General features: G+C 34.5%; 1 protein-coding gene across 3 annotated transcripts in view; it reads right to left on the bottom strand.

Annotated features, from left to right (window-relative positions):
• The window catches only part of RSF1 (remodeling and spacing factor 1), a 185,183-nt gene that overhangs the window by 37,728 nt on the left and 119,688 nt on the right, over positions 1 to 27,767 (bottom strand). For all 3 annotated transcript variants that reach the window (XM_077113472.1, XM_077113473.1, XM_077113474.1), the window contains 6 exons: positions 20,195 to 21,948; positions 18,184 to 18,390; positions 10,831 to 10,935; positions 4,845 to 4,924; positions 1,066 to 1,120; positions 32 to 141 (listed from right to left, as the gene is read on the bottom strand). In XM_077113472.1, coding sequence (XP_076969587.1) covers positions 32 to 141; positions 1,066 to 1,120; positions 4,845 to 4,924; positions 10,831 to 10,935; positions 18,184 to 18,390; positions 20,195 to 21,948 — 2,311 coding nt within the window. The remainder of the gene's footprint in view (positions 1 to 31; positions 142 to 1,065; positions 1,121 to 4,844; positions 4,925 to 10,830; positions 10,936 to 18,183; positions 18,391 to 20,194; positions 21,949 to 27,767) is intronic.

Below are 27,767 nucleotides of genomic sequence, written 5' to 3'. Positions count from 1 at the left end.
TTTATTATAACCGTTTCCACATATTTCATACCTATAACTTATACATTTCCGAGTTCTCGTTGACCTCCTTTCAAGCAAGTTTGCTTTGGATTTTTTTGAATCCTTTTTCCTTTCTTCTTGATCTTCAGAAAAATCTGGCTCCTGATTTAAAAATATGATATTAAGTATATATAGGTTATTACTCATGACAGACTAAAGCTCCTTGCGTAGCACATGTAAAAGTTCTGAAAACGTTTGAGATAATCTCCCCCAAACTGAATAAATACAGTAATGCCAAGTATAAAGATTAAAAATCATACTGGAGATCAATGGATGAAACATTTCCGTATTAAAATTCCCATACTTCTGTGAGTTTATAATCAACTGTTTTAAAACAATTGTGATGAAAATTCTCCATTAAGATCTTATTAACATAACACTGGATGTATAAGATATTCAACAGATATGCTGAGTGAGTTTTAAAAATGGATTTAGAAAGAGAGAGTAGTGTGATATTCAAGGAAGACAGCTAAACAAGAAAGCTATTTAAGCTTGTGATTTAATTAAGTCTGAAAGAAACTGTGCTTAGAAAACCAATAATCATTTTATTATTTCAAATGAAAACTTTGTTACATGTATTTTCACTCACGGAATATACTTAATTATAAATTAGACTAAAAAAAATAATATCCCTTCAAATAAACAAAACTATAAGTAAGACTATAAGTTGATGTTTCTGATAACCCCAAAGTGAATTAAATATCAGAAATCTCCCTGAAATATTATTTTATATAAAAGACACATTAAAAAGCCAAAATCAAATCATCTCATTTAGAATAATAAAAATGCAATGTACACTCTCCTCAAAAGGTATGAATTTAGTTTGAATGTGTATCACATTTTTCGGTTATCTGCTTTCATATTATTTCAATTGCTGAGGGATGAGTGGCTTTCCTTTTCTTGGAGATTTTAAATTTTTATTGTTAATAAAATAATTATACCATATATTTAAAACTGTAATATGAATTAAACTTTAGAATAATTATGGCAGTCTTCCCTTTAGAATTACTGCAAACCCACACTTACTTGTGGAGGAATGATGTTTTCGATACTGATACCCACATACACCAAGCGTTCTTTCCTTTAGAAAAAAGAAACACACACAAAGAAAATAAGATTCAAAAAAAAATAAAATTGTTATGAAAATATCAACTAATATGGTCAATACTAAAATTACAAATTCATGCTGACAGCAGAGGCTGGGTCAGACATATTACCAATTACCTAAAAAACTTAATATAGTATTGGTATTTCTGTGGGAGATTGAAATTTCATAAGGTATAGATCACTTAGAAGTGATTTATAGAAGTTTCAGTTCTATTTTCCTGTTATAGATTATAACAGGAAAGTAGAACTGAAATAAATCAGGAAACTTCATGAATCACTAATGATTTGATTAAATGGAAAACCAACCTTGAATAAACAAACTGGATCTTTGTTATGTTTTTCAGTAATTGTGTGTATGCACTATGCACAGATAAAGGTATAAATATCACTATATAAAAAAAGAATTCTCTGAAATAAAACCACATCAAGGTCCCCGTAAATGAGGCTGAGACCATTCACTTCCAGCTGTAGAAAAGACAAAAAGCAAGGGTAGTCACATTATACAGCTCAGCACTCTGGGGATGCCATGATGAAGATAACTTTGAATCCAGTGAACACTTCTCTAAGAAATGACTAATGAAACCTGCATACTTCTCTCCAAGTTACTTCAATGTAATAAGGGGTTCAATAAATATTGGTTACATATCAAACAAAGGCACAATCAGTGGGAAACATGGTCTTGTGCTATGATGGAAGAAATAAGTAAGATTATAAACTGCTAGGATAACTGACAGAGAAGTGAATTCACAGAGCTAAATAAGAATGAATAAAAAATGCTTACTTTTTGAAAATGGATGAAGTCAGTCAGAACTTAGTTAATAAGTTATTTATTTTAGAAACACACTAAACGTTTTGCTGTTTAGAGCTCCAAAGATTCTCTCTCTCTTTCTCTCTCACACACATTTTAGGAGCTATAAATAACACAAGCTTTGTAACCAGATTATTGGGGAGAATTAAGCAACAACAGTGAATCAGTTAACAGGCTTTGTAACAGACTGGTCTTCCTATACATACATACATATTATATATCTGTTGTTTTGGGTGCATGGGCCAGAAATCGAATCCAGATCATCTACATAGTGGGCAAGCATTCTACCACGGAACCATCTGTGCATCCTAGACTGGTCTCCCTGTAACAATAACTTTACTCTATTTTCTTTCTATGACCCAGTCTCATCTAGTACTTAGTGTGGATCTAAAGCCACAGTTACAGATATCCTCTTAAAGGATGACATTTAAATAACGAGGATTCCAAAAATAAGAAAGAAAGCAAAGGAACAAGTCAATGGGAGACCAACAGCATAAACAAATGTAGGGGCATATTTTTATGCCTAGTCCTAAAATTTAAAATCTTTCTTAATTACAGTAGCATATCCTATAATGCCAGCAGAATTTTTTCAGTAGTCTTTTCTACCTATAGACAGTATAAGCATCATGGGCCTTTAAAGAAGAAGCAGAAATAATCTGAAGTATCAAACAAAGTTCTTATGAGTTTAAATTCAAGTCCTTTAAATGAGTGAGCCTATAAGCTATCTAAATGGCTGAGTGAAATCAGCTTTAGGACATAGAAAAACTGCTAGTTTCTGAGGAAGATAGGAAGATTTCAGAAAGCCAAGGCAAAGAAAATCTAATTTTTAAGTGTGATTTAACTTGAAGTATCTTTAATTAGATATTTTCAATGTCAAAAATAAAAGCAGGAAAAACTCTACACATCACAAGTCCCTAGTAAATCTACAGAGTATTGTTCTTTATTTAAAAAAGAATGCCCTTGGAAGATATCCTAAATATTTATGACACAAGTTGTCTAGAAATAATCCATGGTTTCTAAACACAACACTATAAGCATTTATAAAAACTAAGATTTAAAAACTAAATACTTACTTTTATCTCCTAGTCAATTTAGAGTTTAAATTTGCCTTTACACTAAAAATCATCTAGTACAAGCCAGAGAACTCAAAATGAGCAAACAAACAAAAAACAGGTTTGGAGGCTGAGAAATTTTTAAGATTCACCTTTGCACAGGGTAAGGTGAGTATCCATTCACTGCCTTAAGGCAAGCTAAATTATGGGAGGCAGACCATGCACCAGAGGGTAAAAGTTAGAGGGTAAAAGTTAGAGTGGTAAAAGTTTGCACAGGGTAAAATGAAGGTAGTAAGATCAATCAGGAGAAATTGCTTAGACTTTCTCACACTGTATAAATGGGCATCAAATCCTAATGATTCCAACAGCATGTGTTGTTCACTTTCTGTCCGTGTGTCACATTTTAATTAAGATATGTACATTTTTTTAGACATATGCTATTGCACAAATAAAAAAATTCAGTATAATGGAAGCATAACTTTAATATGCACTGGAAAAGAAAAAAAATTTGTGTGATATGCTTTACTGAATATTCTGGAACCAAATCTGCAGTATCTCTGGGGTATGACTGTATAGTCCCTATTTACCTTTCAAAGCCGTCCCTGATAACCCCAACCCTTAGGAAAATTAAAATGTCCCTCCCCAATGATCTTGTATTGCTCTGAATATACCTCAATTATTCTATTTTAATGAATCAATGTTTTATACAACTGTATTCTCTAATAGAACATGAGTTGCATGTAAACAACTGCTTTGCCTTACTCATCTTCTCTCTTCACTTTGGTAACAGGCCAGGTGAGTGAATGCTTAGTAATAGGTTAATCAGAGAGCACCAATAAATATAAACTTATTGTCTTGAAATTGAGTACCTTTGTAAAAATTAGGCCCTATTCCAGTCTAACCTCCTCCAAGATATATTCTCTAATTACTTTAGCCCACATTGCAATGGCATAAGACAAGGAGCACAGGAGGACACAGTTCAGCATTTAAATGCTCTTTATTTCACCAAATAGATGATATGGTTAACTAAACAGTGACCAGTCCCTATGGTTTTTTGTATTCTCTACAATACTTAGATGTGTACACACACACACACACACACACACATATATGTAGATATATATATATATATATATATATACAAAACCTCCACAACACTTAGGTCAGTATGCATTCGGAGTAGGTTCCGATAAATACTTTAGATTACAGGTTGGCAAACTTTCCTTGTAAAGGCACACATAATAAACATTTTAGGCTTGGTAGGTATTAACAGTTGCTTTTTTTTTTTTTTTTTTTTTTTTTAAAGGAAAGACAGAGAGAAGGAAGGAAGGATAGAAGGAAGGAAGGAAGGAAGAAAGGGAAACATCTTTAAACATTTTCTTGTTTTATTGTATTTTGTTTTTCCGTTTTTTGTTACATGGGCTGGGGCCGGGAATCGAACCGAGGTCCTCCGGCATAGCAGGCAAGCACTTTGCCCGCTGAGCCACCGCGGCCCGCCCAACAGTTGCTTTTGCAACTATTTAACTCTGTCATTGTAGAACCAAAGCAGGTACAGACAATAAATGAATGAGCATGGCTCCATTCCAGTCTTTATGGAAAATGAAATTTAAATACCATATAATTTCCATGAAATAGTATTGTTTTGATTTTTCCCTCCAACTTTTTTAAACTGTAAAGCCATTTTTAATTCATGGGCCATACAAAACCAACTAGTGGGCCAGATTTGGTGTATAGACCAACCCCCCCCCCCAATATGGATGAATTAATTCTGTATTGCAAGACAATTCTGCTGTCATATACCGAAGCACATGTGAATACTAACACACATATTGCAATACCTTCGTTCAGCACGCTCCTTCTTCTTTAAGGCAACATCCAAATCCTGCAACTGTTCTTCCAATTTCTCACAGAGCAGTTTCTGAAGGAGCAATAAAGATGAGTTTAATTTTTTCTTCTGATCAAACATCTTTCCACAATCACTTACTCCTTGCATGTTAAGCTCTTGAGTATTTTGCAATGAGAGCTAAGAAGGGGCCAGGCAGTGAGAAAACACTGATATTTTCCTTCTGTTTAAATAAAGAGGTGCCTCAGGATTTACTAAAATGAAGACAGGCAAAACGGTGCTGAAATAAAGCACACACAAGAGAAACTTATAGCCTCACCAAAAAAACACATTCTGTGCCCATCCAGCTGGGAATGTTTAAAATAGCATTTGGTTTAACATACATATATATTAATGCAACTGTAATCTTAAAGTATCCAAGGAAATTTTTAAAGAACATTATATATACAATAAAATAATGGTACAACAATGGAAGAAAGAAAAAATACTTAAATGTAATTCTTCAAAATCAAATGTTTCTATGTCTCAAAGGACTTTGTCAAAAAGGTAAAGAGGCAGCCAACTCAATGGCAAAACATATTGAGAAACCATATATCTGATTAGGGTTTGATATCCAGTATATATAGAGATTATACAATAAAAGAACAAACAACCCAATTATAAAATGGGCAAAAGATACAGACATTTTTCTGAAGAGGAAATAAAAATGACTAAAAAGCACATGAAAAAATGTTCATCTTCATTAGCTATAAGTGAAATGCAATTTAAAACTACAATGAGATATCTCCAAGAATGACTGCTATTAAACAAGCAGGAAACTACAAATGTGGGAGAGGATATGGAGAAATCGGAACTTATTCACTGCTGGTATAATGTAAAATGGTACAACCACTGTGGAAGAGTTTGGAGGTTCCTCAGAAAACTATGGAGTTGCCCTACAATCTAGCGATACACAACTCCATATATACCTAGAAGAGCTGAAAGCAGTGCCAAGAACAGACATTTGCACACTGATGTTCGTAGAAGCATTATATTCAATTGCCCAAAAGTGTTCGCCAACAGAAGAGTGGATAAGTAAACTGTGGTTTACACAAATGATGGTATATTATGCAGTAATAAGAAACAAGGTCCTGAAACATGTGACAACATGGATGAACCTAGAAGATTATTGCTGAGCAAAATAAACCAGACAAAAGGATAGATACTATATGATTTCACTAATATGAACTCCATGGACAATGTAAGCTCAAAGTCTTAAAATGTAGGATATAGGGTACCTAGAGCTAGACAGAAGCTAGAGAAGGAGGAACAGTTACCTAATATGTACAGACTAGTTAACAAGGTTGAACTTAAAAGTATGGGAATGGATAGAGGTGATGGCAGTTTTTAAGTTATAGTGCTATATTGAAGATGAATATGATTAAAAGGGGCTGCTTAGAGCCATGCATTAGAAACGTAAAGTTCCTTTACAGAACTACTGCAAAGGTATGACACTAATACAAAGAGTTAATAACTGAAAGGTATATATGAATAACTATTTATTGCATGCTCTGGCCTATATTTAACAAGAGTACATCACTAATACCACAAAAATACTGGGAGTTAAGTAATTGGAGGGGAACAAGAGTTGCAGGGAGTTTGGGATTTTTCTTTGGTGTGGGTGTGTCTTATTTTTTCTCTTTGGAGCAATGGAAATAGTCTAAAATTGAAAGTGATGATTATACAACTAAGTGAGGATACTGTGAAACACTGATTATTTATTAAGGTAGAATATATGCTATATGAGTATGTCTCAACAAAATCCTCAGACTTAATATAAATGAATAAACAAAAAGATACAAGTGCTAGAGAAAATGCGGAGAGAGAAGTATACCTAGTCAATGTTGGTAGAGTAGTAGAATGGGCAGCCACTCCAGAGAGTAATGTAATGGATCTACCAGAGATTAAATATAGGGTCTCCATATGATTAGGTAATCCCAGTATACTGGCAATATATTCAAAAGACTAGAAAGCAGAGACACAAACAGACATTTTCACACCGGTGTACATAGAAGCATTAGAAGCATTATTCACAATCGCAAAAAGATGGAAAGAAACCAAATGCCCATCAACAGATGCGTGGATCAACAAAATGTGGTATGTACATACGATGGAATATTATGCAGCAGTGAGGAAAAACGACATCCTGAAGTACATGACAAGATGGATGAGGCTTGAGGATGTTAACGGTGAGTGACATAAGCCAGACATAAAAGGATAGATACTATATGATTCGACTTGCATGACCAGCATAAAGGTATAATCAGAAGCTTAAACACAGAATAGAGGGGACTTAGAGATACATAGATGCTACAGACGGGTGAATGGTTAGCTAATAGGGTTGAAATCCAATGTAAGGGAACAGAAATGAAGGTGGTTCTCTAGTGGGTCTATAAGTAATATTACCATATAGAAGAAGAACAAGATTGAAAAGAGGTGTACAGACATATATGTCACACTGATTAACATTAGAAATACGAATTAGTTCTTGCAAGAATTACTTCAAAGATATGATTCATGTACAAAGAGTGTTTAAGTCCAGGGTACAGGGTAAAACTGCTGTTGCATGCTATGGGCTATGTTCAAAGGAAAAACATCAGCACTACAACAGCATCAGCAGAGATAAGTAATAGAGGGAGGAGGTTTAGATTTCCTATTTGGGGGAGTGTGTTTATTGGTTTTCTTTCTCTTAGGAACAATGATATTACCTAAAATTGACAATGCTGAACTGTGGACTTTGGGCACTATACATGATACCTGATGAAAGCAGGTGGCTGAAGGATGCACTGACTGAGAAGTAGATTGATTGGCAAACGATGGTATATACTTAGAATGAGTTGTGCGGCTACAAAAAGGAATAAAGTCGAGTGGCATGCAACAATATGAATGAACATGTGGGACAATTGGTGAGGAAAAATAAGCCAGGAACAAAAGAACAACAATGGTATGGTCACCTTTAGAAAATGCTTATAAGAAAACAGGGGCCTAGATTCTAAGCTTTTAGAGCAGACACATTAACTACTGGAGTGATGATTATTATTTCTGGATTTCGAGAGGCTGTTTTACATTACCTGATATTTAGAGGTAACAACAAAGCTGATCAGGTTGGGGTTAAAGTAATTTAGAACACAGGGGTAAGGAAGACAGAGTCTATACTCTTTGAGAACCAAAGGAAGAAAGGTTTGTTTGGTCTGGAACTGAAATTTTCTGTAGCACATAACTGAACTCAACATATCTGTATAGCTCATTTGAACAACTGAAACACAGGGAGCACAGAATACGAAACAGGTTCTTAAATACTGTATAGATAATTGTAATGACTGAATACATCCTAGAGTACTATATAAACAGATAATCAAAAAGTATTTGCAAAGTCCCTTGAGGGATGGGAGAAAGAATATGGAACTATTAAACCTGGAACTATTAAACCACGGTATCAGGGAATCCCCTGATACCGTGTCAAACTTTAGGGACACCCAAATCAATAGGCCATGCCCTCAATCCTAAGGTTTACTTTTATGAAGCTTATGTAGGTAGTGGAGAAGCTTAGACTACCTACAGGTATGCCTAAGAGTTACTTCTGGAGGACCTCTTTTGTTGCTCAAATGTGGCCTCACTCTAAGCCCAACTCTGAAAGTGAAATCACTGCCCTCCTCGCTACATGGAACATGACATCCAGGGGTGAAATTCTCCCTGGCGACGTGGGAGATGACTCCCAAGGATGAATCAGGCCCTGGCACCGTGGGATCAACAATTCCATCCTGACCAAATAGGGAAAAAAGAAGTGTAACTAACAAAGTATCAGTGGCAGAGAGTTCAAATAGAGTTGAGAGGCAACTCTGGAGGTCTTACACAAGCTTCAGTTAGACCTTGTAAGCTATCATAACCTGCCAACCCCCAACAAGGACCATTCCAGTCAATCATAAAGAACACCTAGGACAATAAATAAGATTCCACAAAGGTTCCATGCACTAGAGTAAATTTCCAGAAACCTTCAAATTCCAGATGGGTCCCTGATCCAGAAAAGTCTTGAAACATAGGGGGCCCAGCCTCTCCAGAACATCAGATACTTCCATCTCTCTATCCCATATTAGTGACAGACCCTTTGAATATCAAAAATTTAGAATGGCCATAGCCCAAACACCCCTAAAGAGAGGGATAGAAAGATCAAATGTGATGGAGTTATACAGTGAAGAAAGGATTTTAAAAATATGAATGCTGAATCATTAAATTCATATCTCTTTTGTCTCCAATATCTTAAAGCAGCTAGAAGTAAAAACCTAAAATAGCAGAACTGTAACCCACATCAAACTCTGAAATATGTTCTACAACTAATTGTGGTGCTGTGCTTTGAAATTTATTGCTTTTTGTATATACGTTATTTTTCACAAAAAAAAGTAGGAAAAGAAGTCGATTATGATGATAAAAAAATATTTAAGGCTTCTAGCCTCCTGTATTCTGGAGCATCTAGAAGGAAAATATCTGACAAGATCGTGTGGTAGGGACAAACTCTGGGATCTGTCCTGTAACTATTTGTTGAAGAGTGCTTTGAAAACTATTGCTTTTTTATTTCTTGCTTTGTATATACGTTATAGTATACAATAAAAAAGGTAAAAATAAAAATTGGGTAGACTGAAATACTACTTCTTCAAAGAGAGGGAGGTATAAAGCAGCATGGGATGTACAAATTTTTTTCTTTTTATTTCTTTTTCTGGAACGATGCAAATGTTTTAAAAATAATCATGGCGATAAATACACAACTATGTGACGATATTGTGAGCCACTGATTGTATACCACGTATGGACAGTGTGTGTGTGTGAAGATTTCTCAACTGGCATCCTGTTCTTTAGCTTTCAAAAAAACTGAGCTAATTTATGATATAAGGGAAATATAAACCATGTTTCTCCTAACTTGGATAATACTATTTATAAAAGTGCTGACAAAAAGAAGCCATATAGAAATGAAAAAAGAGGATGAAACAAGGAAATAAACAACAGGAAGAAACTTATATCTTCCTTTGTATATAAATTTAGGTCTGTTTGTGTTTATAACAAATGCAACAAAAAATAAACTAGACATTATAGTTTTGCAAATCTTAGAAGGGTTTTGAGAATTGCTTTGGAAAAAAACAAAAGACCTAAAAATACTAAAAGGCAGCTCTTCTGGAACTCAGCATCAAGGGATTGGGAAAAGCTTTTTGACGAAAAGGGGGAAGAGAGAAATGAGACAAAATGAAGTGTCAGTGGCTCAGAGTTCAAACAGAGTTGAGAGGTTATCCTGGAGATTATTCTTATACATTATATAGATATTCCCGTTTATGGTGTACTGGAATAGCTAGAGGGAAGTACCAGAAATTGTGGAGCTGTGTTCCAGTAGCCATGTTTCTTGAAGATGAGTGTATAATGATATTACCTTTGACAATGTGACTGTGTGATTGTGAAAACCATTTGTCTGATGCTTCTTTTGTCTAGGGTATGGACAGCTAAGTAAAAAATATGGATAAAAAATAAATAAAAGGGGGAACAAAGGTTAAAGTAAATTGAGTAGATTGAAATACCAGTGGTCAAAGATAGGGAAGGGTAAGGGGTATGGTGTGTATGTTTTTTCTTTTGGTGGAGAGATGCAAATGCTCAAAAAAATGATCATGGTGATGAATACACAACTATGTGATGATATTATGAGCCACTGATTATAAACCATGTATAGAATGTATGTCAAGAATGTTTGTATGTTTGTTTGTTAAGGATTGAAAATAAAAATATATATTTTTAAAAAGGCAACTCTTTCTAGTCTCTATTTCTACAGCTATCTAAGCAAGAGGTAAACACCATTTACAAATTGCTTTGAAGATGTTTGTCACTGCCAAGAAGTATTATTAATATGAGTATGAAATCAAGGACAACTCGGTCAAGAAAAACAGAGATGAGCTGTTGGATCATACATGTTGGCAAGGGGGGCAAAACCATTCTCCATCGGGGATGATCATCAGAGGAGGACGGAGGCAGGCAGTGTGGTATCCACTATCACAAGAATCACACAGAAGAATCTGAAAATAAACAACAGATTAATGTCAACCCAACTCTATCACTAAAATTCAATGACTCAGGTTAAAATAAGGATATTTCAGTAATTCCTATTACACAGAAAGACACTATATAAAAACTGATAAAAACTGATAATAAAGGATGTCATGCCATTTAAAAAAATTAAAAACATACACTCAAACTAAGAAAATGTGAAGCTTCAAAATTTTGTGAAAACCAGCAAGCCCTTCCTGAGACAGAATTAGAATCATTTATAGTATACCATTAGGGATATAAGAACATACTCTTTAGAAAAGAGTTTTACAGCTTATATATTATAACCTACCGTAACACAGAATTTTAAAAATACAATTTTACTTTAAATAGTATTTCAATTGCCTATCTGTAAGAAATACTCATGTTCCTTTTATCATGTTGATTCAAATAAGGAAGGGACTGAGGTATAAAGGGAATGGAACTGTAGTCAGGACTACCAGGTTCCAATACAAAGGATAACAGCAATTAGTTTTAAAGTAGCATTTTGCTGTTACTTAAAATGGTGCACAGAATGTTTTCTTGAGTGTGTGTGTGTATAAGCCTTGAAGTAAATATAGAGCTTAGATATTTTAAATTTTTGGCTTTTAAATATTTAAATTTATTCTACTTTAAGAAATTTCAAAACATTATATTGTGAGACAAAGGATTTTTTAATGTATAAAACCCTTTTTATTTTGAAATAATTTTAGATATAGAGAAGAAATGCAGATTGTACAAGACTAATGTTAACATCTTATAGAATCATGGTACATATATCAAAACTAAGAAATTAATTTTGGTATAGTACTATAAACTACAGATCTGATTCAAATTTTCCAACTTTCCCCACTAATGCCCTCTTCCTAATTCCAGGATCCAATCCAGGATACCACACTGCATTTGATCATGTCTCCCTACTCTCCTCTGATTTTTAAGTTTCTTAATCTTTCCTTGTTTTTAATGATTTTGATAGTTTGAAGAGCACTGGCCATATATTTTGTAGAATCTCCTCCATTTGGGTTTGTCTGATATTTTCTTATGATTAAACTGGGATTATCGGTTTTGGAGAAAAATACCAGAAGTGAAATGCCCTCCTCACTGCATCATATGAAAAGTACATGATATCAACATGACTTATTATTGGTGATATTAACCTTTGTGATAGATTCAATTGTCAATTTGGCCAGGTGAAGTTACCTAGTTCTGTTGCTGTGGACATGAGCCAATGGTGTGTGAACCTCATCTGTTGCTCATGACATCTGCAGTCAGCTAAGAGGCATGCCTGCTGTAATAAATGGTGTCTGATTTAATTGGCTGGTGCTTAAATGAGAGAGCTCAATGTAGTACAGCCCAAACAGCTCAGCATACTTCATCTCAGCACTCGCAGCTCAGCCCAGGCCTTTGGAGATGCAGAAAGAAATCACCACGGGGGGAAAGTTGGTGGAACCCAGAGGCCTGGAGAGAAGGCCAGCAGAGATCACCCTGTGCCTTCCCAGGTAAGAAAGAACTTCATTTGAAAGTTAGCTGCCTTTCCTCTGAAGAACCATATAAATATAAATCCCCGTTTATTAAAAGACAATCTGTCTCTGGTGTGTTGCATTCTGGCAGCTAGCAAACTAGAACAACCTTGATCACTTGGTTACATTGATGACTACCAGTTTTCAGCCCTGTATATTTCTACTTTTCACTTTTCATACTCTATCCTCATTTAGAAATGGTAAGGGAAAAATATCAAAAAATTGGAATATATGTACAAATCACCATTAATAAATATTTTGAGGTAGGGTACCTTGAAGCTATGCAAATAACTTTTTTCCTCCTGAAAGCTCACCGGTTAATTTTAGCATTCATCAGTGGATGCTGCTTACAACAATTATTACTGTGCTGTTCTAATGGTAATTTCTATTTTTCTAATTCCTTTCATATTTGGTATTTGGAGTTTTTCTCTAAAGAAAACCGTTCTTTCTCCCCTTTTTATTAATTATTCAATTATTTATATATAGCACTATAAGCAATGGTTAATTTTATTCTTCATGTTATAATCCAAAACTATGATCATTTAGTTTGTTGCACAAATTGTTCCAGCTATGGACATTGAGAGCTATTTCAGGTTGGTTTCTGTGTCCTTAGGACTTGTCTGCACAATTTTTTTTTTTAATAAAAAGCACTTCTTGACTTCCTGGCACAACAAGATGCTCCAGGTTTATCTTATATTTTCCCTTCTCAAGTCCAGGAGTTTGCCATTTCTTTAAGATGCCCTAGTTCCTCTACTGGAGAATGGAATTTAGAAACCAAGATCTGGGTGTGAGATGTGTTCATTGCTACTGGCCATAAATGCATCTAAGCTGTCTCAGAGGACAGAGCTAGGAGATGTAGAGCCACCCATACATACACAAGTATTTGTATTTCTTTATTAAAATAAGAATAAATTCATATTGACATCTCCAACTTTAATCCCATATCACAGGGTTCATTCTAGCCTTTGGCCTTGCTTATTTGTAATTTCTTTCCACTAAGAGTTAGAAACATGACTACTATTATCTGAAATTTATTTATTTGTTCAACTCTAGATACATATATAGTAGTTTCAGAATTACTAACCTGTAGCACGGTGGGGGTGGTTTAAAGGTTGAAAATGCCCTTTTCTCTCCTCTCCAGAGTACATCACCACTCATTCTCAATACTCAGAACTAAGTTATATTAGTGTTATACTTCAGTTACATGATTGATTACATAGGCACACGTGGACTAACTTGGTAATATAATTCCATTTATCACATCATTTCTATGGTAAAATCTAACCTAAGTTTCAAATAACAAAATTACAAGTAAACGTTTACACTTTATTTTATCACCTACCAATCCAGCTCTCAGACCACTTATTGGTAAATACACTTTAGAAAAGCATGTTCAATCTTATTGGTTCTATGACTGTGTAATGAAGAGCTATGTTCAGGGACACATCAAGCATTACTAAAGGGGAGGAGATCATTGCTTTGTTTACCTCTCATTCATAGACCCAGTAGTGAGCACAGGCAACCAATTGTTTGGCCTTAAACCATAAACTGATATCTTTTTCAGTACTGTTTTCTGAATCTCTGGGCATGAATGATGTTCCTGATAAATACAGAAAGCCCCATGCATGGTGACTGGCTTAGAACCCACTGGATTCATCTCCCCAAAAGCATCATTTGGCTTGTCTTTACTACATTCAACCTCTGCCAGACCATGCCCACAACCAGCCCTGAATTTATGTACTTGACCAACCCTGTGAAGACTGGGCAGTCTTTCAGGTCAATGCAGTGCTGCTTTACATCGTCATCAGAGGCCCAAAGGAACTTCATGGCCACGAGGCTGAATACCCTCTGCTCAAAGTGCTTGATGATTCTGTCCACCAGGCCATTTAGCCAGATGGTAATGAAAATGCGCTTGGTGTAGGCCACAGTTCTGTGGGATGTGAATCTGGTCAGGGTCCTGATGGCCACACAGCCACAGCACTGGGTCCTGGACCCCAGGCACAGCGAGCTCAATTTATTTTTGAAACTGTTTGTCTATACTCCACAAAAATGGCAAAATCCCATTAAAATAAATACTACCATGCAAGAATTCTCAGATTTCCAAGCTACAGTCAATCATCCATTTATTCTGATTAAAGTTTCTGTAAACTTTCTTGCAGTTCTACATTAATTTATGAAATATATTGCTTTTTTGCTATAAGCTCAGTGAAGGCAAGGGACATGACATTCTAGTTCAGCATCTTATCTCCACCACATAAGATATAATAGCTGCTTGATAAACTGATGTAAGGATTATTCTCAAACTCTTGGCATATAAAACCCACCACTTTTGAGAACTTCAGTTTCCAAAGTCATTTTCATTGGTACAGTGATCAGCAATGGGATTTTCAGAGCATTATTAAAATAATCTAATAAAAAATCCTGTGGGTGCGCAAAGAAGGATGGAATTTTCCCCTTTTCCCATTTTACTTCTCATTTCCTCATGCCTCTTTGTCACTAACAGCTATTGCTGCCTCAGTTAAAATTTATTCTCTGTTGAAAGCAACATCAGCAAATGGTAAGAAAAGAAGATGCATTGGTTTGCTAATGCTGCCGGAAAGCAATATGCTAGAAATGGAACGGCTTTTTAAAAAGAGAATTTAGTAAGTTACAAGTTTATAGTTCAAAGGCCATAAATATGTCCTAATTAAGGCATCCAGAGAAAGATACCTTGGCTCAAGAAAGATGGATCTGGGAAGGCACGTGGCTGGCTCCTGCTGGTCCTTGTTCCCAGTTCTGTTGTTTCCAGCTTTTGATGCCAGTGGTTTCCTATCTAAGTGTTAATGGGCCTTCACTTAGTTCCTTTGGGAAACAACTCTGGGTTCTGGCTTGTTTAGCATCTCATAAGAAGGCACATAGTGATGTCTGTTGGACTCTGCCTGATTCAAGGCATCTGCTTTTTCTGTCAGCACTCCAAGCATCTCCAAACATCTGTGCCTCTCTGTTAGCTCTGAAGCAACTGTTCTCCAACTGTGTGCTCCCGAGGTTCCTCTAAAATGTTTCCCTTTCTAAAAGACTCCAGTAAAATAATCAAGACTCGCCTTGAATTGGTGGAGTAGCATCTTCATCTAACCAAAAGGCCACACCCACAACTGGACAGACCACATCATTACGGAAATAATCTAATCCAAAGGGTTTCCACCTTACTTGAACTACTGGGAGATGATAACCTTCACTGATGAATCCAGTTTTCAGTTATGATTTTAATACGGAAGAAATGGACATGTAAACCTGAATTAACTTTAATCTAGCAACCACAGATATCAGGAACAGAACAAGGCAGCTTTACAGAAGTTGTCAAAAACAACCGGCAAAGAAGTATGTGCTATTATCACCATTTTACAACTGAGAAAATCAAGGTATAGAGAACACATCATTAAGAAGTGGCAGACGGCGGGCCACAGTGACTCAGCAGGCAGAGTTCCCACCTGCCATGCCAGAAACCTGGCTTTGATTCCCAGTGCCTGCCCATGCGAAAAAAAAAAAAAGAAGTGGTAGAACCAGGAGCTGAATTCAAATCTGTTTTGCTCTTTGCTTTTCCCATTACACTAAACTGCTTTCTGGGAAAACAGATCCTGGAGAACTACTTCACAGGAAATGTCCAAACTTCAAAGGATTTCAAAAGTTTCTGTCCCATCCAATTTTACCCCATGTGGAAGCACCTTTCTTTACATTTCTTTCTATTTAATACTTGGAGCTTACCTTTAAAGAAAAATCTATTCAAAAGAACAGTATATGTAATATAATAATGTTAGAACACTAAATGAAGGGATGAGGCCTGGGAGCACAAATGAAATCAAAAGGAAAGATAGATGATAAAGACTGAGATGGTATAATCTAGGAATGCCTAAAGTGTATAATGATAGCGATTAGATGTACAAATTTAAAAATGTTTTTGCAGGAGGAAGAACAAAGGAATGTCAGTACTGCAGGGTATTGAAAGTAGATGGTAATTCATATTTTAAAACTTTAACTTATGAATGAGATTAAGCAAGAAATATTTGGTACAAAATTTATGTTTTGACTAGTGCATTTCCTAATATAACTTATGTGGATATAGCTTAACTGAACACCATAGTACATGGAACCTTGAGTAGGGCATGAGATTTTGTAGGTTTGTCCAGAGTGATACCCCAATAAATCACAGAGTGATTTGAACAGCGAATAAAAAGTCCCCTCGGGAGAATGGTGAGAAAGGGGGAAAATTCAACTTCCTCAAGTAGAGAATTCTTGATATTCTAAAAAGCAGTGGGGACAACCAAAGCAATAGGCTGAGCCCCCCAATCTTGGGGTTTGTTCATATGAAACTTGACCCTGCAAAGGATATGCTAAGCCTACTTAAAATTAGGCTTAAGAGTCACCCCCAAGAGAACCTCTTTTGTTGCTCAGATGTGGCCCCTCTCTCTCAGCTAACACGACAAGCAAACTCACTGCCCTCCCCATCTCTAAGTGGGACATGACTCCCAGGGGTGTGGACCTTTCTGGCAACGTGAGACAGAAATCCTAGAATGAACTGGGACTCAGCATCAAGGGATTGAGAAAACCTTCTCAACCAAAAGGGCGAAGAGCGAAATGAGACAAAATAAAGTGTCAATGGCTGAGAGATTCCAAACAGAGTCGAGAGGTTATCTTGGAGGTTATTCTTATGCATTAAATAGATACCACCTTTTTAGTTAATGTGTAATGGACAAGCTGGGAGGAACTGTGCAAAAATGTAGCACTGTGTTCCAGTAGCCATGTTTTTGAAGAAGATTGTATAATGATACAGCTTTTGCGGTGTGACTGTGTGATTTGGAAATCTTGTGTCTGACGCTTCTTTTATCTACCTTATCGACAGATGAGTAAAACATATGGATTAAAAATGAATAAATAATGGGGAATAAATGTTAAAATAAATTGAGTAGATTGAAATGCTAGTGATCAATGAAAGGGAGGTGTAAGGGGAATATGGTATGTATGAATTTTTTTGTTTTCTTTTTATTTCTTTTCCTGAATTGATGTAAATGTTCTAAGAAATGATCATGATGATGAAAAAAAAGAATAGTATAGTTACATAACAAGAAGGTTTCTTCAATAATTCTTTAGAAAGTATTTATGAATTGCAAGACACATAGATTAGGAAGTGACTTTCCTGATTTAGGTCACTTTTGAAGACTGTACTTCCTATATAAGAAAACTTTATGTAAATATGTTACTATTCTTCTGCATATGTGGTTTATAATTTCTCTTTTTTTTTCAGAATTGCTTGTTAAAGTTTAAAACCCTGTTGAGATTACTTCTTGACTTACATGTTTTTACTGGAAGGTAATATGGCTCTCAGACCTAAGTTATTGAACACTGTCATTTCAGAAATATAAATAAAGTAACTTAGAGGAAAAAAAATTTAATGAAAAAGAACAAAATAAAACTAAATAAATTTGTCAATTTGTGAGATGAGATCACTTACTAAGTAGGTATTTAATATATAAACCAGGTAGAATGAAAATAGGATCCTGATCCTTGATGTCCCTTGAAATGAGTTATTATTTGAGAAATAGAATTAATGGCTATTTTGTAGTACACCAAAATATGCAACATTAAAAAATTCAAATCACAATTAAAAGCAAAAGAGTTAGGTTGCTCTGGGCAACTACAGTATGCCTGTAATATGAACATTGTTCATTTAGGTCAGGTACATACTAGTTCAGGATGGTTTGGGAGGCCACATTTTTTGCATGGTTCATCATCATCTGCTGGGATGGCTTCTTCACTTTCTTTTTCTTCTTCCTCTTCCTCTTCTGCGGAAGATTTATCGCTGTCAGACCCTTCACTTTCATCATTGCTGGAATATTTCCACCTGCCACGTGTTCTAGAACCAGTCCATCGAACTTTGCCTTTGGGTTTCACCTTGTACAAAATTTTAAAATGGGGATAATTTGAGGTAAGAATTATTTTTGTAGAAAAACCTCTCTTGATTACATAAGTCCTACATGTCTACTTTCAATATTTAATTAATACACCGAAGAAAATGAAAATCATTATAAGGTCATCACCAGATATACCTAGTATTAAATTTTGGTATATCTTTCCACTCTTTTTCCTATGTATTTTTTTAATGGGATCATAATGAACATTCTGTTTTATAAATACCTGTCCTAGTGATAAAATATTCTGCCATCACTGTAAACGACTGCATAATATGCCATCATATAGCTATATTTATCTAATCCCCCATTAGACATTTAGGTAGTTGTTTCCCATTTTTTTTCACTTTCATATGGAGTATATCCATGTAAATGCAAATTTTTACATATACCTCTGTGGTTAGGATAAATTCCTCGAAGAGGATTCTGGGTCAAAGGCCATGTATATTTTAAAGACTCTGTAACAGAGCACTGACAACAGTCTCACATACTGTTATGCAAAATTTAAAACCTATATTAGAAAGGAGTTTAAAAATTTTAAATGGTTTAGAACTGCATATAAAATTCCTGACAAACTTAAAAATATATTATTCAGAGAATAAGTTTACAAAGTTATAAAATGCTTTTTATTGTCTGGTTTCAAAATCTCTCGATGCATATTTCAGTTCATTACTCTAAGTCCCCAGCAAAGGATAAAATGTCTCTACCAAAAGAAAAAAGATGAAACAGTTTTTAAAGTAAGTAAATAAGAAAAATTTCAATATGTTCAGGGAACAAAGGATCACTTACAATGAAAATAATCTAATCATTTACATAAATTAAAAAAACAAAAGCAGCACTTGTAATTATAATTTCAGTATAGCAAACTTAATTATAATAAACTACCATAGACTAGTCAAAGACCTGTAGTCTTAAAATAAAAAGGGTGTAAAAAGAATTCTGGCTTCTAAGAGTAATGATTAAAATGTGGAAAACTGGCACTCCCATATAATGGTAAATAGAGAGTCCATCAATGGGGCCCTTCTGGACGGCAATGTGGCAATAGCTATCAAAACTTAAAATACACATGCCCCTTGACCCAGCAATTCCAATTCTAGGAGTCTATTCTAAAGAAATACTCACTTATGTCCAAAAGGATCTTCAATGCAGCATTTCCTGTAATAGTGAAAAATTGGAAACAACCTAAATGTCAATCAATAAGGGAGTGGTTAAATCTACTGAGGTACATCCACATTATGGAACAGTAAGCGGTCATTAATAAGCAAAGGTAGACTATATCTACTGACATGGAAAGAGTTTAGAGACACATTGTGAAGCGTAAAAAAATTGTAGGAAAATGGTCATATCAGATCCAATTTATTTTTTTAATGAGTGGGTGTTTATGTACATCCACATGTACATAACGGAAAAAGGACTGGAAAGATACGTTCTCCAAACTGTTAATAATGTTCATGGGATATTTTCATTTTTTTAGATTACAGCTTGGGTATTACTTGAATAGTTTATAAAGAGCAAATATTCCTATATAGTTAAAACATGACAAAAGTATGTATGTATGTGTGTATATATATATATAACAAGATTATACAGTCTAAAATTTCTAAATGACAGGACTATACAGTCTGAAATTTGATATCTAGGGATAATTACTGAGAAAAGATCTTAGATATAGAAAGATTTTTTAAAAATTATTTTTGAATGACTATGTTTTAGCCAAAATGAAGCACTATAAAAACAATTCACAAATATTTCTAATTAGAAAATAAAACTCAGAGTAAAGTTTTTACCTTGCTTACTTTAGAATTTGTATCCTTCTCTGTTTTTTTCAAATTTTCTTTTTTGTCTGTTTTTTCCAAAGCTGCTGACTCTTCTTCCACTTCATCTTCTCCTTCCCCTCTTTTTTTCTCAGCTTTCTGATCTCTGATCTCAGCCACTTTAGCTGTGGGTCTAGATATTCTTGGGGATCTCCTCAAAGTTCGACCCACATTTGCTTTGTCTTCTTCCTTCTCTGTCTTCTCTTGCTTTGTTTCTGGTTCTATAGTTTTTGATGGAGTATCTGGCTTCTTCTTCCGACTGGATATCCTAATTGTTAATTTGATACCCTCTTTCTGCCTTTCAGAGGTTATCTCTGCATTTTCTGAAGCAGTGCTTTCTTCTTCAGGAATCAACTTATATTTAAATTTGCTTTTCTGCACAGAACCCTTTGTCTCAGAAAGATCCTCTCTGCCAGAGGAGTGAACATTGTCCAGACTATCCATTTCCACTTTCATGGACTCAGCATCCTCTTTTAGAGTTTCTGAATCCGTTCTTTCCAAAAACTGACCTTCAGTGGAACTTGCGCTCTGACATTCGACCAGTCCTTTTTCTAAGGCTACTTTTTCACATAGGTTAGCCACATTAGATGGTAAAGTTTCTGCTGCCTTGGGAGAGCCTGGTTTTTCTGATTCTAGAGCATTCTTTGGAAGTTCTTCTGGTATTGGACTCAATCTTTGCATGTCTTTTTCAAGAAAAGTCTTTTTCGACTTCTCTAATTTTTCAAGACATTCTAGGAGCGGTGGACGCTTATCCTTCTTACATTTGGGAGACCTCTCTTCAGTTTTAATGGTACAGCATTCAGTGATTGATAAAGCAGTTTTTAAAGAGAGGTGTTTTGCCATCTCAGAAGTTTCAAAAGAGGTTTCCATTTGTGAAGGATCAGATTCCTCTATCTGCCCTTTCTGATTTTGGGTTTCTGAGACTGAATTATCTCTTTCTTTCTCTACCAGGACTACTTCCTTCTCATGCTCACCTGTTTTTACACTTGTCATGACAGAATTTAAGGACTCTGCTCCATTTCCTTCCATGATACCGTTTTTTTCCTTAAAGGGGCTACAGCTATCTTCCTTTGTATCATAAAATCTTGTCTCTATTTCTTCTGTCTTAAAATTTGGAGTTAATTTTTCATCACCAACTTCTCCATTTACTAGTTGCTTTCCTTCAAGGCCCAAAATAGTGATTGTAGAGATCCTTTTACAAGTCTCTTCTTCTTGTTTTATTTCATCCTTCAAAAACTCTTTTGTTGGAGTAATTGATTTACACAAAGGCCCTTTTAGTGGACTATCAAAATCATCACTCAGTTTAATTTCTCGTTTTTTTAGTGGTATTTTGGCTTGCTGGTCATTTTTAAGTTTCTCGGTTTCTTCAGTAGATTTTTCAGTAATTTCTTGAGAAGACTTAACACTGACACCAAACTCTAGTCTCTCAGGCTCCTGTGACACAAGCTTTTCTATGTTGCCTTTGGTATCTTTAGGGTCTACTCTAGATTCCTTCAGTTCAACCTTAACAGGTTTGACATTTTCCTTGAAGGAATCGTTTTCTTCTTTGATGATCTTTTTTCCCTCACATTCTGGCAAAGGTTTTTCTATCTTCATTATGACTGGCAGTTTCACATCTTCTTTTTCCATTTTCACAGTAGTTTCTTCTAGAACACTGGGTGAAGAAAGATTTTCCAAATCTACTGGCTGCTCTTCAACTTTCATTTTTTCACTTTCCTTTTGATCCTCTAAAAATCAGAAAAAGTTTAATTACATGAAGGTCATAAAACAGGAAAGACTTAATATAATATATATTTCCACTTGAAGCTTCTTGAGAGATGACTTTTGTTATTGGGCATGTTAAAATATTTGACAATGGAGAAAATCATAAAACTCTGAAGCATAACTTCTAGATATTAGGAAATCAGAAAGTCTAGGTTTCTGCTTTATACTTTTAGATTTAGTCCTCCTATTGGAACAAAACATTTATGCAACTTAATTGTTCAAACTCAAATGATGTCTTAAAAACATGAACTGAAAATATTACAAAAGCATTTCCAAAACACCGTAGTTTTTTTTTTAAAATAAACTGACAATTGTTCTTCTCTGCAAGTCACCGAGCACTTCATTTCACTGAGGTAACACAGTAATTTATTGGGAAAATAAATGGTTTCTTTCATTCATTTTATAAAAGTAATATACATTCAATATAGAAAATGAAAAATACAGAAGAGAAAAAAATTTGTCTATAAGCTCACTTAGAGGTATACATTATTTTAGGTTACTTCCTTTTAGTTCTGTGTATTTCTTTACAAAGTTGAAATCATGTTGTCTCATTTTTTTCATTAAAATATTAGCTCTTTCAGATATTAAATACCTTTTGAAAAACTGATCTTAGTAATTACATAAGATAACTCAAAGTGGCTATATTACCATTTGTCAAATGTCACTACTGAACATTTTAGAAGTTAATAACTTTTAAGGCTTACTTATTAATTCTTTTTTATACCTTATTGGCTATACATCATCAACTCTTATGGGATACCTAATTGTGCAGATTTAAACATATGTAACAAAAGTCATATTTAATAAATCTTTGATAGAGTGTTTTCACAATTCATTAAGTACTAATTTTACCTCCGTTTCCCACACCCTCACTCTATCCTTACCATACTGAAAATCCTCAATTCTAAGCAAAGGTCTTCCAAGATAGGAAATTTTAAAACATTGAACAAATTCCCATCAAGGTGATGAATCAGAGTTACAATATATTTCATAAGAATAAAAATGGAATGGACAGAAGTGAGGACATTGAAGTAGGACTTGTTTTTTTAAAAACAAGGGCCTGAGTATTTCCTTAAAAGAATGAATGTTTTTATTACAAATAATCATTTTTTAATTTCCAATCATGTTGCAAATAAAAAGTCTGTAACTGTAGTATCAGTATTACGGTAATATCAGTATTACCCTTCCTTCTTTACCCTATCAGTGTTGTGATGTCTGTACCATGCTAAGAAAATTTTTAGAGATGAGTGATTATCTAATTTGTATGTCTTCCTTTTCCAACTCATAAAATAATGGTAGTGAATTCCCAATCACTGAGATTGGTTAAGGTGCTAGGAAACCTGATTAAATGAAAATCTTGATTAAAAATGAAAATATTCAGATTATAATCTTTCAAAGTAACTTCAACCTAATAAATAAAGGTTTATTGGACATTATTTAGTACTTCTTCTACAGGTTTTATGGCTCAGGAGGCATGTTAGGCTCTAATTGTGACCCAAGGTAAAAAATCGCACTATATATTTTTTTGGAGATAGAGAGTGAGGCGGTTATCTTTAATTTTTTCAATTGATTGTGATGTGAGTAACAATACAGCGAAATTAAATGAGGAATATATTAAATTCAAGACAGGTGATTCAATAGAAATGCCATCTCCTGTAAGTTTTTAAAGTTGGTTCATTCATTTATTCCAAAATATTTACTGATCATTAATCTCTATGCTTTCCCAACTACCCCAACCAGAAACAGTGCGCCACGAAACATTATTGATGTTCTATATTTGTTAACAGAGTAGAGAATATTGCTAGTTTCCTATCTAGTATCTTTGCTCTAATTTCTTAGTAACAGAATTCTGATTTGCTCAGGAGGGCAGTCACGTCCCTCAGGTACATTATATCTAGGAGTTGCATGATCCGATCTGGCCAAGTTTCTCTCTACTGGGTGAGACTTAGGGATTCGGCCGAACCATATTTTTGCCCTTATCTCTTCTTTCTGCCAAGAGTCAGCACACAATACTTCGAGACTAATAACCAAAGCCACATACTAAGGATGGAAGACAAGGGTCCTTGATGGCTTCATGGAGTTGTTATACCAGAACATGACTACTTACCACTTGATCTCTAATTAGAAGAAAAAAATTAAAAACCTGCTTGAATAAACGTGCAGCTCAATGAAATTCTTTCTTGTACATTTTGCTTTCACTTTTGATGCCTATTCCTTCTTTCCCATGTTCACCAAAATTTATCCATCCACTAAATATATTGTGAACTTGTCATCTATTGGGTGATAAAGGGTTAATTAATGACTACAGAGGTTTTAACTTCTTTCTATAGTCCTCTTCTTCTAAGATAAGAATGTGAATTTAAAAATAGCTCACTGGTTTGAGATTCTGGTTCAAATTTTATATACCTATGGGGAGAGTATACATTAGCATAAACACTTCAAACAGCAATTTGAAAATATCTGCTATAAAGCTTGAAGAAACACTATAATTCAGCAATTCTACTTCCAGAGGGTAATTTACATGCAACTAAGCAGAAATATATATATGATTATTGCTATTAAAGTGAAAAACTGGAAATAACCTATTTATCCATCAAACAGGCAAATGGATAAATGGGCACTAAACAGCAATTAAAATGACAGAAACAGATTTACGTGGATCAATATGGATAAATCTCAAAAAAAAAAGGATGACGAATAAAGCAAATTCCAAAAGGACAGGTACTGCATGATGCCATTCACAGAAAAGTCACACGATATATAAAAATGCGAAATGTTGATGTGGCTATGTACATATGTAGCAAAACCATAAACATATGCATAGGAAAGATTCTTAAAACTGTAAAATGAGGGAAGGGAAGTAGAGAATGGAGAGGGAAGTATTAACATGTTTCCAAATTTCTTTTAAATCCAAAGCAAATTTTGGCAAAAAAAATTTGCTGATTCACAAAATGGTATATCAGTGTTTGCTGTACTATTTTCTGTTTATGTAAACTATTTCATAAAAAAATTAAGACAATGATGAGTCAAGACAATTCTTTAAGCTCTCACGCCACCTGCATCTACAATGACAGACTGTGTGACCTTGGACAAGAATCTTAACCTTTTTAAGTCTCTTTATTCTAAACTCTTCAAAAATGATGTAAAAATGTCTACTTAAAGTTGATACAGTGAGGATGTTTAAAAAAAAATTTGTTAAGCACTTATCACAGTACTTGGAAACTATTATTGTTGTTATTATTCATTATCTGCTCCCTCCTTTTATTACAATCTTTATACACATCAAAAATTCAATGCTCCCAGAGCTACCATCACTTTTTTTTAACTTAACTTGTGAAAATTTTGCCTAAAAAGCCATTTCCATTCTTCTCTACCTCCCCATTCCTCAGTTTTCCAATTTCTAAATGACTATCCTAAGACTGTTAATAATTACATGAAATAATACATATTACTTGGCCCAAGTGGCACATGGTAAGCACTCAATGTTGGCTGATATTAGTAATATTAGTATCATTATTTTGGCAAAATCTTACATCCTTTCAAAGTTGGTTTAAATGTCACTTTATTTCATAGTTTTACCTGATTCTTACTCTATAATTAATTAATTAACCTTTCCTGTGTTTGCACACTCCTTTAGATATTCTCTTACTATGTGATTATTACCCATAATTACAATTGTTTGTTTACCAATCTATCTGCCCTACTAGTCTATGAACTATTAATCATAGAACATTCATCAGCAGTAAAGCATTTAAACGTCTGCTGACTAAACTGAATGGACTGAAATGTCAATAAACTCTAGTCTAAATGTTGATAATTAACATCAATAGATTTTAAGATGTAGCTTTTATCAATAGAAAGTCTTTCTATGCATAATAAAAATACTTAATTCAAAATACTTCCAAGTTTATCTGACCAACTTACAAAACAAAAATTAGGCACAGACATGACAAATTTAAAAGAGACACGAAGGTACACTGCCTTTAAGAAGGATTAACAAATGCACTTAAAAGACCATTTAAAATGTAAGAAAAAACTAAAGATCTCCAAAGAAAATGGGTCAAGGATATGAAGACAATTTAGAGATGAAATGTTTAAGCTCCATTAGTAATCAAAGAAATTAGAATTCAAAAATCAGTGAGATTTTAGATCAAACCCATCAGCAAAGTTTTTACCTAGTGATAATGTTCAAAGCTTTTAACAGTATGGTGAAAGGAACATGCTCATATACCAGTAGTGGTAGTATAAACTAGTATAGACGTTCAATAATAAGTATTTACCGAGTGTTTGCTTTATACTTGGAACTTCTTTTTTTTAAACAATTTTTAAAACATGGGAAAATTCTTCTGGTAAAATGCTAGGTGCAAAAAGGAGGATATAAAACTAGATTTAAGGGCAGATCATGGTGATTTAGTGGGAGAGTTCTTGCCTGCCATGGCAGAGACTCGGGTTCAATTCCCGATGCTTGCCCATGCCCCACGCCATCCCCTTCCCCTCAAAAAAACTAGATTTAACATATAATCTCAATTCTAATAAATAAATAAGCAACCATGCCTAAAATAAAGATTAGAAAAAATAGATCACAATAATGACAGCAGTGCTACGTCTTGGTCAAAGGATAATTAATAATTTTTATATTTTGCTTTACAACTTTTCAAATTTTCTATGGTAAACATGTACTGCCTTTATAATCAGATAAATTATAAGCATCCATTTGCCTTGGTCTGAGGGATTTCCTTCGACGTGGGACTCTCAGTGCAAATCCAAGATGGTTTGAGGCAAAACAGGATGGCTCCCCATTCATGTAGTCTTTGTCATTAAAATTAAATATGTACACAGCAGTTTTTACAACAGTGCTAATTTTTAAAAAATATACTAAAAGCCATCCAACTGTACACTTTAAATGGGTCAATTGTATGATGTGAACTGTATCTCAATAAATCGGTTAAGTGTTTTTCCTGTTATCTGCATGGCTTGCTCTCTCAGCTTCTTAAGGTCTTTCTTACAAATATCACCTTTTCACATCCTTTTCTAGACCCTCAACCTAAAATTACACCCTCTTTTCAACCAAATTATTTTCCCTTCATAGCTCCTTCTCTACATCTAACTTACTAAATATTTTATTTGCTATTCTTGTTTACTGTCTGTCTCTCTGTGACATGTAAGCTCCATAAAGGCAAATTTGATTGATTTTGTTCTTGGCATTATCTCCAGTACTGACACTAGAGTATGTTGCACAGCATGTATTCAACAAATATTTGCTGAAAGAAATGAATGAGTGAAATATCATTCATGCCTACAAGGAATATTTTCTTGCAATTGAAATTCTGCTTGGCAAAGAAACTTTTCATCATTTGGAAGATGACTTTTAGAATTTCCCAAAGGGGCTTAAAATATTGAAATATTCTTTTAAAAGTGTCATCATTCACACAATGAACAAATGATAGGAGCTACCTGCACAAAGACATTAGTACTACCATTTCACTGCAAGCTAAAGGGATATTAGCTAGTGCTAATTCTTTTATAACTTATTTTAAAGTTTCGTGGTAGATATTCCAGTCAATCATAACAAACACCTAGGGCAATATACAAGATTCTCCAAAGGTTCCATGCACTATGGTAACTTTCCAGAGTCCTATAACCTCCAGATAGAGCCCTGGACTAGTTAAGTCCTGAAACCTAGAGGGCCCAGCCTCTCCAGAACATAAGCTGGTTCCATCTCTTTGCCCCATATTAGTCTTCCAACATGAAAAAGTTACAATGGCCATAGCCCAAATACCCC

This window comes from Tamandua tetradactyla, chromosome 8, assembly GCF_023851605.1.
Source record: "Tamandua tetradactyla isolate mTamTet1 chromosome 8, mTamTet1.pri, whole genome shotgun sequence".
Taxonomy (NCBI): domain Eukaryota; kingdom Metazoa; phylum Chordata; class Mammalia; order Pilosa; family Myrmecophagidae; genus Tamandua; species Tamandua tetradactyla.
This window is presented reverse-complemented; position numbering and strand designations above follow the sequence as displayed.